At 32.3% G+C, this 15,926-nt stretch overlaps 1 protein-coding gene across 2 annotated transcripts in view; it reads left to right on the forward strand.

Moving 5' to 3' along the window:
* The window catches only part of LOC113497966, a 56,992-nt gene that overhangs the window by 2,775 nt on the left and 38,291 nt on the right, over positions 1 to 15,926 (forward strand). For both annotated transcript variants that reach the window (XM_026877815.1, XM_026877816.1), the window contains exon 2: positions 10,449 to 10,507. In XM_026877815.1, the coding sequence (XP_026733616.1) occupies positions 10,454 to 10,507 (54 nt within the window). In that variant the 5' untranslated portion in view covers positions 10,449 to 10,453. The remainder of the gene's footprint in view (positions 1 to 10,448; positions 10,508 to 15,926) is intronic.

Raw genomic sequence — 15,926 nt, forward strand, 5'->3', positions numbered from 1 at the left:
GTAGGTTTCATTTTTTTTTATTAATTTAAAAATTTAAGCTTTTAATACATATTCACAAAATTAAATAAAAGTTAATCAAGTGTTATAATAACTTTTTTAACCCTAGGTCGAACAAGATGTATTTAATTAAACAAAATAACAATTAATAGATTAATTAAAACCGAGCCATAATAGTTTTCATTGTATCAGTATTTAAAACAAATTAAACACAGGTGAAAATTATAGCTGCAACATAAATCATCATTAGTCCGTGCATTAATTAATGATTGCAGCCATGGGATTTCTACGTAAAAAAGTCCTAATTGATAAATTTGTACAAAAAATAAAAAATCGTTTTGACAGTTGATAAAGGTTTTTTTTTTATATATGTTTTACTAATGGCATGCTTTTACAAACCAATTCAATTCCAGCTTTAATTTTACATATAGGTATTTATTACCTTTGATCAATCCAAAACTGATTCTATAGTTATTCTGTTGTTTGTGATGCGTGTGTTATTAAATTACAAAATACGCACTGATAGTATATTCTGTGAAATTTGAAAAACTATTGTCTGCCTTTCTATATCTTTCTATGCCTGTCAAGTTGATATTACCATGATTCAGTATTTTTCACGGATTGCCGTTGATGCTATTTTTGAGGCCAAAATCCATTTCTATCTGGTTTTCCGGGATATCGCAATCTCATCTCTGAATCCGGTTACGAATGTTGAGTCGTGTTTGCTGTGACACATTATAAAGGTTTTTTTTAAGGTAACCTGTATTTGTCTGTATATCATTGTTTATTAATGAGAGAGAATTTTGTAGAGCTTTTTTATATTTTAGGTATTCATCGGGTTCATAGGCTCCAGGAGTAGATAGGGTAGCTAGGCTACAGGATACAAGGATTCATTTCAGTTTTTTATAAAAGTTTAACGTTAAAAATTACTTGGTTGCTTATCAAATTAAAAGTAATAAAAGAGGAAAACTTAAATTATATTTGAATTTGTTGTCAGTTCTTAAGATTTAAAGGGCTTATCGTTGAACTAAATTTGATAGATCTTGGTAACAAAATTGGTGATTTAAAATTGGCTAAGCACGATTTGGAATCTTGATACTGAGGGTTCCATACGAATAGCCTAAAAAACAATCTTATTACCACACAGATTGCGACGCCTCAGTGATAGTGTTCCGTTTTTAACCTCTAGGTACGCAACTCTAGAAAAGAGCTCCGTACCAATATCAAACACGAAATATCTTAAGCTTTAAATCTCTATAAGTATATAGATCTCGTAATATCAGTTGAGACCCGGAGCCATTATGTAACTTCTTGTAGCGACTGTTACACAAAACGCAGGTCAAGTTCAATTATTACGTGTATAGCGAGCGTGAGAGGCGCGGGTGATTCCGGCTCGGGATCTCAATATTTGTAATGTCATAAGTAAATAATGTCTTTTGATATATTGGGAAGTTTGTTGCGTCCTTTCTTCTTCTTCACAGCTAATTCTTCTTATCAAACGGTGAAGAATACGGGACTGGCAATACGGGGTGTTGTTTAAAAAGGCTTTTTGAATAACAAACTTACTATTTCTTTGCAGAATAAAATCTTCATACTTAAGTAGGAGCTGATTGTGGGTGTGAAGTCTTATAAAAAAAATTCTTAATGTTAATTTGTATATGTGGCGATGAACATGGTAATAAGAAAAAGAGAAGATATGAAGGTATATAAAGATATCGATAGAGTATCTGACGGGCATAAAAAATCTGCATCGCTATCGCCTAATGAATATATGATTAAAATAATTTGATTATTGACTTGAAAACATACTTCTAATTAATTACCTCAAAAGGCGAACAAAGTTCGAAGCACACACTATGAACTTGTGGTCCTTGAAGTTCTATTGAAGCAGCTTGAAGCAACTACGTCGCAACTTGCTTTTAGCTTTGTCACGATGAATATACTCATCAGACACTAATGAACCAGGAACAAAAAGGTTTGTTCTCTTTAGAGCTTTCTTAATTAGACACCCTGTCAATTAAATTTCTTGAAAAATCTTGTATTAAGATTTTATTCAAAAGTATTTGTGTTTGGCATCCTATCTTACCCGATTCGACTGAATATTCCATGTGTTTTATACGTAGCCACTGTCTATCCCATCGCAACAATATTTTGCTGGTTAATTCAGCCTTCCTGGTATTCGGAATTCGACTCTTTTTTCGATGTGAGCCTACCATTAACCCTTAAAATAATATTATTCTCTTGCAACGGTATTAGAAGGATGACGTTCTAAGACATATTGCGTGCTATTGCGCTGATTTTCCAAAGCAGTGATGCAATTTGATACTTCACTAAAAACATGTACACATAGGTAAACCGGCAGATTTTCAAAAAATATTGTATCCGTATTTCTTGTCTTATCACGTAGGAATGAAAAATGAAGATGATACAATAAGTTGTAATCTCGCGTGATGTCACTTTTCGTTATATTTTTAGCGACAAGTGACGTAATGAGTCCTTCTATACGTATCACCATATTTGATTGGTTTCATCTTTTTATTCATTGCAATTTCATGAAATAAAAATTTACTTCACTGTTAATTATATTTATTTAGTTAAATTGTGAAAGCGTGACAGAGTAGCGCATTGTAGCGGTATTCCGTCTGGTCAAAAATAGCAATAGACAAAGTCAAGTAAAAGTTAGAAAAGGATGGCTTTATCACCTAGTGGACAAAAACTCTGTTTCATCTTAATGATACTAACAATCCAAAGATGTAAGTAGTTACCGTCAATGTTAATCTAAATATAGGCACCGTAGACACAGATCATGTTATGTAGAATACAAAATTAATGAAGTGAAATTAATTGAATCTAATTATAATTCTATAATGAAACATCACAGGTAAGTGTTTAATCAAGACCTATAATTAGGTTGTTACTTTATCTAACGTCGGTTTAAATTAATAACAGATGGATTAACTAGACGGTTATTAAGTAATACAATCAGTATTCTGTACTTTATTTTATAAAATAACTCACGCACTAAGGAATTAATTCGCGTGGGGCTTCACTAACAATCACGTCGCATGCACAAGATACCTAGACTTGGAGGAATCACGCGTGGATCGGACAAAATCAATTGCTTATTCTTAGCTGACATTGAACACACCACGAGCCGCTCACATATGTCTTCGTGAATCGTTAAAAAGGCATCATTTGATGATTTACCAACCAAGGAAGAGTCATTAAGTTATCTAAAATAATCTTTTATGATAACTGAATAATTAACAAATTGTTTCTATCAACTTATAGAGTGTAACTATGAAGTGGGCAGAACACTGTACTGCGGTATTGTTCAGTGATTAATATTCCAGTTGCCGTCCATGCTTTGCTGTTGTGAACATAGCAATATTAATTACAATTTGCAATATCGTTCGAGGTATCTATATAGACAATACTCGGGAAATTTATGGTCTTACATGTCTATTTCAATGGAATATTTAATGAGCTTCATAACACTGAGCACTTAGAAATGTAGAAAAGCGAGAGTCATTGTGTCATCTGTGGCATCGTAGCTCTCGAACGTATTTACTGACTTAGATTGCTTGGTTTGAAAGGTGTATTCAGCCTAACTGTTAAGCTAATTCACCTGTTCCTTCTTTTTCTTTTAGAAACGAATATTGCTGTCAATAAAAACATGTTATTTATATCTTCTCATTTCTCACTACTTTGAATCGGAAATATGAATTAATCATCTTTTAATTATATCTTTACATATTAGAAACGGATCATGCTCACGTTATAATCAAAACGTTGCTTTTCCATTCATTTATTCATTACATTCACATCAAAAACTTGTGTTAATATTCATAAGCACATCCCGAATTATATACCTAACTAGCTGTAGTCACCTTTTGCAGTAAGAGAGACAGGGGTGTCTCTCTTACTGCAAAATTCGGATGTCGAAGTGACTGCAAAAGCATCACCTTCCCTTAACGAAGTAAGATAAAATGCCTATGTTTTAATCCAAGGTGTCATTTATCTCCATACCAATTTGCATCTCTATCAGTCTAGCCGTTTGGGCATCAAGCGGCGTATAAATAAACTCTTTTATAAGGTTTTCTGTTTAGGCATTGGCTGACTATTCAATCATAACATTTCTACCTACCACCAATGACTTGCAATTTTACTTATTCCACTTTGTTACTCTACGCTACATCATATTTGTAACATAGTATATGTCGTAAGTCTGTTCACTTAGTATGGTTGCTTGCAGTATAACCTTTGCGATCGTGGAAGCAGGCCGGAGCACCCTCTACACGTAGTTCTCTCTCGTTTCCACAATAGTTACGGCCCTGCTGTTTAAATGTTATCGTACTGACTCTGCACTGTAGTAATGGTATATTTCTAAGTAAGTATTTCTTAACACCAAAATTACGGTTTGTTAAAATGAGACTGGCTTGCAATTGACTCTATCCAGAGCAAGGTCTCTTAATACTACAGTTTTAAGAGACCTTAATCTGGATGATGTCGCATTATTTTTAATATTACATACACTTAAATGACCCTTTCACACTTTGGAACAAACATGAATTGACAAACCTACAATGCTTTTTCTTATTGTAAGTTGACAAGCATAATAAAAATCTAAAATTTTTAAATTAAATTAGCACTCGCATAAAATTTCCGCTGACGCGTGAATATCAACTTTTTATACGAAATTTCTGTTTAGTATGATAATTTACATGGATGTATTAAATTAAAGGTATGAAATAATCGTTGGTATAAAATCTTGTTCTTTTTGAGGGTTCCGTAAATAAGAGGTAAAACACAACCCGATAACTTACTTAACTTATACTTAGATTCCTATCGCAAGCTGTGTTTCAAATAGCTGTCATTTAGACCCATAAAAAATTCATCAAACTTTTATTATCGCTTGTGCGGTCTTTTTTTAAAACAATACTAGATATTTATATTATTTCTTTTAAAATACATAGATCGCTTGATATTGAACGAATATGAACACGAAACTAGTTCGTTACAAACAATCTAAAAATATCTCATGTGATAATTTCCTATTCAATATTTTCCAACCTAAAACAGTTTTAATAACCGCCAGGTTTTTATTCCACCATCTAACCGACAGTTTTGTGTAATGAACACCATCTTGTATAATGGGTCACCCTGTATAAAACGCGAACTACAATCAACTAGATGAAGTATAGGCCTTAACAGACAATATGTAATGGTTTCCGCCATGTCTCCGACGGACGGCGCTTTTGTCATCAGCACAGGTATGACAAATGGATCCACTCTCGCAGAAAATTGGATTTTTCGTAAAACTGAACGAAAGGTCCATTTTGGAACACTATGTATTTTTCGTTAACTTACTTTGCTGTTATATATCACGTTTTTTAATTTTAAACTCCATTTTTGTGAGATCTAATTTATTGTCCTTAACAAAAGGAAGAAAAAAAATATTTATTCAGATATCTAATGTCAACATGCATATAGACTAATTCTCGAATTAATTTTCCATTTTGCTTACGATTTGGACCAAGTTTCTGATAGTAACCAAGTCCGAATCGTAACATATAAATTAAAAGTAATTTCTAGTGTGTCTTCACATACAATTAAATATTTAACACATGCGTTTATTACAAAAACTAACTACGATTTACACAAACCTACAATTATATTATTAAGATCCTGATACACGACGCCAATATGTCATAATAACTATGGAATGATGTAAACAACTCAGTGAAAGTACGGTGTCGTCAGGTACGGTCAGTGACGTCACAAACCAAGATTGATGCAACGTGGAACGGTCTTTGCACTGAACATTGGTATCGTATGATTCAGAACTTGTTGCACGGGAATTTGATAACCTTTATAGCATACTAGATTTCAAAGTATTATGTGAGTTAAGGATTTTCAGTTTGAGAAGTTACACGTTCTTTAAAAAGTATTTATACCGATGATAAAATAAAGATTTCATTAATTCTGACCAGTTTAAACTAGAATTTTAAATTTATATTTAGACTTCTCGATCTAGTGTGATATGCAAGATTCACTAAAATAATTTATTTTTTTGCCTGCCAACGGGACAGAAAGTTACCATAGGTTTAAATCATTCATCATTGGCCTAGCCTTTTCCCAACTATGTTGGGGTCGGCTACCAATCTAACCGGTATCAGCTAAATACCAGTGTTTTACAAGGAGCGACTGCCTATCTGACCTCCTCTTGACTCTATCCAGATACCCCTTGGTTAGACTGGTTGTCAGACTTTTTCAAGCTTCTGACTACGTGTAACGACTGTCAAAGATGTAGGAATAACAGCCGGGACCCACAATTTAACGTGCCTTCCGAAACACGGAGGAACTCGCTATGACAAAGATGGTCACCCATCTACGGACCAACCGCGTCAAGCATAGCTTAACCTGTGATCGAATCACTTATGCGGTTATAGCTTAGCCACGAGCTCCTACCATAGGTTTAAATATACCTGCCTTATAACTCCTTAATAAACAAAAATATAAATAGCCTTGTCAAATATTTAATCAACAAGAAACGTAACTTGCCGATATTGTTAATATTACCAATGTCTAATTTGCCAGAATCGTTATCTTTATGACAATTCCTGATAAAATGACTATAATATCTACATATTCTAATGGCTACTTAAACTGGCTAACGATGTTTTTATGACTATCAGAGTATTAGAATCATGAAAGTAATCGTTGCTTTTGCATAACCAAAGGTTTCTTTAGCCTTTAAATTTCTTTATCTTTCAACCTAATAAATAAAGTTCACATATGATCAATCAATAATAGTATTTTGTTATTTATTTTATGTGTCAATTTTCCTCCTCGATGAATATTTGTTTTATCTGTCGATAGTATTTGGTTTCTATTCCTCAGCCTATTTATTACCCCCAAGTGATAACACAATTGATCTACTGAAACAGAGCAACTTAACTTACTTAACTAAGTAAATAAATATAAATATGGATAAGGGCGAGTCGAACAAGTAAGATCATTATAGTTCAGAAGTCAAATTGTATTTAATCCGATCATTTTTCAAAATTCAGCTGAATGATAAGAATAATGCTTCATCAAAAAAAAATTGTACTTGTCAAGCCCTCTTATAATCCCAACTCAATTCAAAATATCCTTCTTAAAATCACGTATGCTTTTTATTAAATACTTGTGGTTTTTATTACGATGTTAAACTTCTACAAAAAACAATCACAACAAAGTACGTGTTAAAGTTTATCAAACTTCATTAATATTCGCAACAACTCCAACTTAGACCGCACACTTAGTTTTTTCTTCACTACATATTATTTTTATTTTATTGTTCATATTTTGACGGTCATTATCGTGTTATATTGCCATTTTCTGCCGGTTAACATACAAATAATAAAAAACATATACATGAAAACCTCAAACGGATGATGGCCTTATAATATCTTCAGTTGTATAGATTCGATTTCAACATATAAAGAAAATCCACAAATTAATACTTTCTATTTTCTCTTTTTGCCTGTACATAGAACTCCAAAAATTTGACTACATTTTTAATAAACAAAACATCACTAAAAATTCGATACCACTGCACTGGCGACAGACGCGTTTATTTACATAATGGTTCTTCGTGTCTGACTGACATAACAATGCCCCACTGTTGTATCGGAGTGTTCAGCTATTTGCTGGCTATTGTGACAATACCCTGCACATACTGGGCTAATACACATGTGATTTTGAAGCAGGATATAAAATATTTGTTTAGTATTCGAAACTACAACCTTGTTTATAGGAGGAAATAAATAAATATAGTTGTAAACGGTTTCAATGTCAATTGAATTATTTAATAAAATATCGGTTAAGTGTAAATTGATTTCTCGATACTCAGGATTCCGTAGAAATGGGCTAAAAAATACAGTAACAACCATGGCTAAACCTCGATCTTCATTAATAGTTATTATTTGTCGGATAATAGACAGACAGTCAGCGGTGCCTCAGTGACGGAGTTCAGTGTTTTCCTTTCCGTATTCACCCAAGTGTATTTGAATAATAATCCTTCCGAATCGATTAAAAAAAATGAAATATTTTTCGATGATTCTCATACTTCAGGTTGGCATTGCATAGGTTATATTTCCTAGCAATTGGAAAATTGACAAATTACCTCACTGTTTTCCTTCGTCGATCGTTAGCTTAGTATAAAAAAGAACTACAAATAGTACAACATTCAGATTTCTAATCAGACACGGTAAAGGTTAAATAAAAGGTCTTTAACGAGTCTTCGAACATTTCAATAGTAATAATGTAACCAAGCACCGTTATTGGAGCTTTATTGAAATTCGAACTAGGCAATTTCCATAAGGCTACATTACGGGGTCAACGTGCGATGTTCTCATGAATAAGGGTATTGAGAGTGCCCTTAATGATAGCGGGCCTTTGTTACTGTCCCGTGATGCTTGTCATATTTAAATTAAGCCGTGGCCAAATCGAAATCTTCCAAGAAGTATTTTTTTTTAAAGTTCGGCGCGATTTTTACTGTCTTTGCGGTTAAAGCATTTTATACTTAGTTCTTTTTATAAAAAACCCTGATCCCTAATATTATAAATGTGAGTGTAAGTTTGTTTGTTACGCTTTCACGCTAAAAATTCTTAACTGATCGTCTTGAGACTTTACATACATCTTTTTGGAGGGATTAGGAGTAACATAGGATTTGTTGAAACCAACTTTAAAAAAACCACGCGAGCGGAGCCGCGTACGACCGCTAGTAATCTATACTAATATTATAAAGAGGAAAGAATTGATTGTTTGTTTGTTTTTTTGACACGAATAGGCTTCGAAACTACTGGACCGGTTTGAAAAACTTTTACTGTTGAGAAGCTACATTATCCCCGCTGAACACAGGTTATAATTTATTTTGAAAAATATTAGGGTTCCGTAAGGAAATTGCGATAATGTAACCAAAGGTGTAAAATCGGAAACCTATTTCTGCGTACGCTGAGAATAGAACAAAATGATGTACGGGTTCGCTTACCACGCGGACCAAGTCGCGGGTAACTGCTAGTAATATACATTTTTAATAATTAATTGACTTTACTTTTTATTCCGTTACCCGTTTTTGTGTTAATGATGTAATATTTCATACTAATACAATTTGTATGTAATGGCGAATAATTTAATCATTCTCAACGTGCATTAGTACAATGAGGCAGCAAAAGTTTTCTATACCTCAGTAACCCAGCACAAGAGACTTGTAGTTATTAAATATTCATTACGAAAGCTTTATGTCAACCTAGAACCGCAACAACAATCAAGCGAGGTTTAAACGAACATAAAGTTGTGCCCATTAAAGTTGTACAAATGTAAGTGACGTTTTTACGTAAAATATTAATACGACTAAACAATAAAATACTTTTATTATTTTTATATTAAATCAAAAGAGGTTTTTAGAAAGAATAGTTGTCATATATGTATATCTACCACCTGCATGGTTCATCAGTCTTATGTACCTGTACAAGAGCAGGCGATACCTAATGAAAAATCAACTAGCTTAATAGAATTCAATTTTCAGTCAAGCGTATGTGCAGAGTTGTTGTTTTTAATAAGTGTAAACTTGCAGTAGGTTCAGATAACCAAGTATAATAGGATAAAAAATACTAAATAGTAACGTGGGATTTAGTTTATATAATTTATTAGAAATTGGAGGACAATTCAGAAATTAAAAATAATAATTAGGAAACTAATTTTGTGTGTATACACAAAGTACCCATATTAATTTAAAACCTTATAGTTCAATAAATGTGTGTCTCTATGCATGCTAGCATCCCATATAAAACGAATCTAAACAAAGAAGTCCTGTTTTCTATTTTATTTTTTAAACTTTTCCTGTAAGAGATTCTTGTTAAAATTGTATTCTCTCTTCTTTTTTTGACTGCGATAGTATTTTTTATCTCGGAGGATCTTTCCTTGTTTCCTTAGTTTTCTTTTTAGAACTGTAAAGATGTCTAAGTGTAAGGCAATTGTGGAAAGTAGAACAACTTAAGAAATGGTTTCTTGTCAGATCGCGTGTTAACGTAAATATCCCTAGTCTTGCGTACGACAAGTGTCCTTGGCTCAACAAATTAACGTTGGCTAGTGCCGCAGAATTTTTTATTTTATTTAAAAGATACATCAATTTCTTTACGCTTATTTATTAGGATTGCCCGACTTCATTCGGACTCAACCGGAGTCCTTAATCATGAGCTAACGCGCGGTGGGGTCGTACATCGGGATTTAGCAAACAGTTGCATCATTTAATCTTCACAAAAGCTTTTTGCTTTGTTAAATTATTAGTTTTATAATCGTTGTTTTCTTCATTAGGGGTTTAGGAAAACTCAGAATCAGTTTACAAGCTTTGAAAACTGATAAACTGTTTTACTTAATTGAAATAATTTTCTCTCCTTTTTCAGGGAACATGGGGCAATCAACTTTAATAATATTTGCAGTGCTGGTAGTACAAGCTTACTCGGTGAGTACCTAAACTATCGCTAGGAAAATGTCGACGAAAATGTGTAAAATAGTTGAAAACTTTTTGGTACACGTTTCACCACTAAATTTTGACACGAAATGCCTTATTTCTAAAATGTTGCGGCTGAAATACCTAATAAGATAATAAATTTAAATAAAATCCACTCCTCTTGAATTAATTGAATTTATACGCCAGATATGTTAATAACTAAAACAAATAAAAATATTTTGCGTAAATAGAGTTATGAATAGTTCAGAGAGCCTTCCTCAGTATAATTATTTTTGTTATGGAAGCGTGGCAGTGCAATACACGATGTAGAGCGAAGCCTCTTTCCATAACCGACATACTTCAGAAGGTGGTGGTAGGGCTTATTTTTTTCACAGAGTTGTTACCTCGTTCAGCTTTTAAAAAAGGGGAAATGACTGCTAACATATAAATAAACAACCAATGTTATGTGTCACGTTTCAACTTTATGCCAAAAATATTATGTTACAATTAATGAAATTTCGGTATTACAAATGAAAACAGATTTGGTGTAATTTTGATATGAACAACAAGTTTCATTACCAAGATTGAATAGTGTCTTATGGAAACGTTTCACACCAGTAAAGATGAACGAAGATGGTGTGACGTATGCTAAATAACATAACTTTTGACTTCATCATAGGTAGTAGAATCCAAAGAATGAAGACAGTCACATTTCTGTCAAAAGCTATTACAATGCAAGAAAATCTAAGAGCCAGCGCTTTCTGGCATCAAAACAGTTGCAAGATAGTTTTGATAGTCCCTTCAAAAAGTAAGACCGAAAACCAGTAAAAGTATGTTGGTAACTGGGCGTTCCCCTTCAAGCCAAATGACGTTTTTACAATCGTTAACATTAATAAACATTTGATTGTATAAAGAACAGTTGCAAAATAGTCGCTGTGAGAATAATTATCTTGCCGGTGAGCGCTGTCTCTAAGACTTTGACTTTTACGTCAAAATGGCAACATCGTTTATGAAAGTTGCTAGTGCCGCGATCGTTCACATGACTATTTTCAAGATAGATTCTATACGATATTTAATTTAATTTCAAAACTCAATACAATACGATATCCTATACGTCTTTGTTCCTGGTCCTTGAATTTAATTGAAATAACATTCCCTATGCGTAGGTAGCTACTAATTTTCTCGTTTAATTAATGAGAGATTTTCTTGAGTGTATGTCGGCTGTAATTTATTATAAATTTGTTCGTTTACGATGTGTCACGTACGTTTGTGAAATTTATGAGGATGTAAAATGTTCGCTATTAACGAAGATGGATGAAATACGTCTAAATAAGGTTATGGGATGAACCCCGGCGTTTGAACATACAACGTATTAATGTATGAGATATTTTTTTCATTTTTGTACATTTAAGAAAGGTAAAATAATAAATGTTTATAATTTTCATATTCTCGTTTCTATTTAGGCTATTAGTAGTCCTTTAAGTATTCTTGAATTTTAACGATTAAATATTAATTTTATTAGCACCTTGATTCCGTTTCCTAAGTTTGCATAGCATTTAGTTAATTCTCATCTATTTTTTTTAACTGTAATTTAAAAATATATATTTTTTTATCGAAAAAATGTATTAAATAAGAAATGTTTATTTACAATTTTATAGAGTTAAATATTTACAGTACAATCATTTGCTATATACAAAAAAAACAAATAATAATTAAATCAAGGCATCATCTATTATTTGTTTCTAAAAGATGAGGATTTGGAAAGGCTATTATTTAAAAGTTGAGCTTGTAGAAAAAAAAGATTGCACATAAATTCTGGACTTATAAAATAAGCATATATGACAATATTTCCTCATGTGTCAAAGGACAAATAAGTATCCTAATACTTATTATTTCCGCTTCGTTTTGTGACCCTTTGTATCATTTTAGTTACATCTGTCTGTCACAGCCTCTCCGTGAGAGGAAACGCAATGCTAGGGATGGTCTACATTAATTTTTCATATAGTTTTACCCGTGTGTTTTCTTTTGTATTATAAACTCTCCGAGTTTTAGTTTGCAGTTATTTTTGTTGGTAATTTTGAGTACATACTTCATTTAATTTTGTATTATGATAATTCTGAGTTGCAGTGATATTTTTACGAGTATGCACATGCAATTAGCATTTGTATCTTTTTATGATATTATCTAGATCGCGATCGAGTATCGCGGTAGCGTGTCGAGCTAAGTTCAAGTAACATTTTAAACTTACTTTAATTTGTAGGTAATTTCTTAAATGAAAAAAGAAAGACATAATGACGGTGATGGGGTAGAGGTATATTTTTACCCCTAAGTCAGTTCAAATCTAACCACATACCAAACTACTCAAATCCAACCTTAGTTTCAGATGACCGCCTGCTGTATAAGTCTCATCCTAAACCATTTCGGATAAACAATTCTAGTGCCGTTAAAAAAAGAACATCACATGTCTACGGGACAAGATGCAAACCCCAAAGTGCTCTATCCTTAAAACTAGTGCTTAGACTTCACCATCCAGGAAAACGCCTGTTTATTTAGACTAGCATGCGTGCCCGACTTCACATGTAGAATTGAGGATTGGATTAACTTACCTAAGTGACATCCAATCGTAATTTTATGAAGGTTGATCTGAAATATAATTGATTAACAGAGTAGTATTCCCATTCGCTACTGTGTGGCATCGCGAATTTTTTCAGAGAATAAAAAAAAAAGTTTTTTAGTCTATGGCAACTCACAACTAAACGTCACTGATTTAGAGCTAACCATGATTTTGTGGGTCCCATTATGCCAGGGTTCAGCTATTGATGCTGGGGTTGGGGTGGGTGATTATATTTCAGATCAACCTTCATAAAATTACGATTGGATGTCACTTAGGTAAGTTAATCCAATCCTCAATTTTATTTCATGTTGATCTGAAATATAATTGATTAACAGAGTAGTTGTTCAGAGATTGAGGCATAATGGGTACATCTTATAAGCCTGGATATGATGAATAACGGTTAAATCTTTATAATTATTAAGATATATATTTATAGTGGCATATTATCCTAATATTAGTATCTATATTTGTTTTTATCCATATATTCTGTCATACACATTGATTATTGATCAACTATTAATTTTCATTTTTTATAAAATTAGTCTGTAGTAATTAACAAATTTTTCTAAATGCCAAATTTGTAAGCCAAAAGGGCAGAACATGTTGATGCATATATTGTCCTTATATTTTCACCACATCAAAAAATGTTTAATACATATATTCTGTCATACACATTGATTATTGATCAACTATTAATTTTCATTTTTTATAAAATTAGTCTGTAGTAATTAACAAATTTTTCTAAATGCCAAATTTGTAAGCCAAAAGGGCAGAACATGTTGATGCATATATTGTCCTTATATTTTCACCACATCAAAACATGTTTAATACATATATTCTGTCATACACATTGATTATTGATCAACTATTAATTTTCATTTTTTATAAAATTAGTCTGTAGTAATTAACAATTTTTTCTAAATGCCAAATTTGTAAGCCAAAAGGGCAGAACATGTTGATGCATATATTGTCCTTATATTTTCACAACATCAAAAAATGTTTAATACATGTTTTAGGCAAATAAATACTTCTTTATCTTTGTTCTATTACTGAGATTAATGTAATATGAGTTTTTAAGTGGAACAATGAACAAATTTTATGTTATGTTACACATGTTTATGCAAATAAATATATCTTTATCAATTGTTCCACATATTGTGGAGACTGTGTCCACCAATTTCATGATTGACTATTAATTACCAATTTGTGCTCTTTTTGACATCAATGTAACTATGAATTTTTTTAAGTCATACAAATTTCCTGCACCTTGTGCAATTTGATACTTAACCATTAGCTTTTAACAATGTAACTATGGATTTTGAGTAAGACACATTTCCAATACATAGTGATATTGTGTACAGTTTGATAATTAATTATTCATTATTAACAATGTAACAATAAATTTTTAGTAACAAATTTTCTACACATTGTGTTAATTGTGTCAAACAATTTGATAATTATTTTTATTTATTTACAATGTAATTATGATTTTTTTAGTAATACAGATTTTCTTCATATTGTTTTAATTTTGCCATAAAATTAGATAATTAGTTACTAATTTTTGCTCTTTTTTAGCGCAGTAATAATAAGAGTATTTAAGGTACTGCAAATATTTCTTATTTATAAGCTATTAATAAGAAATAACAAGATGATAATGAGATATTCCATTTACTGTCAGTTGCAGTTTGTAAGTCACTCAATTATGATTAAAATTAAAATTTTTGTCACTGCAGTTGTCGGTTCCTAAGACATGAGCTATAAGGCCTTGCAAAGGTAGTAGAACCTACAACCAAACCACCTTTTTCCCTGATTAAACTCAAGAGCATTCCTGCTGCTCTTGCAGATGTACTGCTGGAGTGTGGGATACAGCTGTCAGCAGGTATAAATTTGATACCTGATTAACTGTTTTGAAGGCCAAGGGTAAAACTTTTAATGTGGTAAAGTTAACTTATTTCAGGTATTGGTTAAGGCTACAAGGATCTTTAAATCTTAGAAGTTAGCCATAATTTATGATCTTAAAAGTAAAAAGTACATTATGGTTCCTTTCCTTTTTTACTGAGAGTAAGGTTGGTTATCACAATTCTCATCTTATTAATTGTCAAGGTGTGACATGGGCTATGTTATTTAGTTTAATGTATGAGAGGGCGGCTAGTACCCATTGAGCAGCTATCCAAGCTAGGAGTTAGAAGATTTTTGTGTCTTGGTTCAAATAAATAACTAAATAATTCTGTGTCTTCAGATACAGGTGTATTGTATGTTTCATTAACATAATATATGTATGTTTGTGTCTATTGTCAACAGAGTTATTCCTGTGCCATATAATTATGTTCTAGCCTATTTTGTCATCATGTTGCTTGTAACCAGTTGTTGCAAGTTCTATTTAATAACCATCTATACTTTCTTAACCGATAAGCAATATGTTTATAATATTGTGTTTTGAGGCAGCTAGCAGATGAGTTAGCTGGTTCAATACAAAATATGGGTTCTGGCTTTCTGTAATACAGGCAAATCTCAATCTGAGTAAGCCTCTCAGAAATCCTTTGTTATCCATACCTAATTCCTCTCCCATCTTTAGAGTCAATGCTGATTTGTGGAAATTTAGGGTTTTGAAGCTAGCTCCATTCTCTAAACTTTCTATTAATGTTTCCTAATTAATAAGGGTGAAGATCAAAATAGGATCCCGGTTACTGCTTTGTTGACACAGATGGTAACATGATGGTTAATGAGCTATCTAACGTTGGCTTCTAACTGCTTCCCCTAAGAGATGCTTTTTGTCAGGGCACCTAGTCTGCTCAGTGTGTGTTGTCGGTTAAAAAT

Source organism: Trichoplusia ni, chromosome 10 (genome assembly GCF_003590095.1).
Source record: "Trichoplusia ni isolate ovarian cell line Hi5 chromosome 10, tn1, whole genome shotgun sequence".
Lineage (NCBI taxonomy): Eukaryota > Metazoa > Arthropoda > Insecta > Lepidoptera > Noctuidae > Trichoplusia > Trichoplusia ni.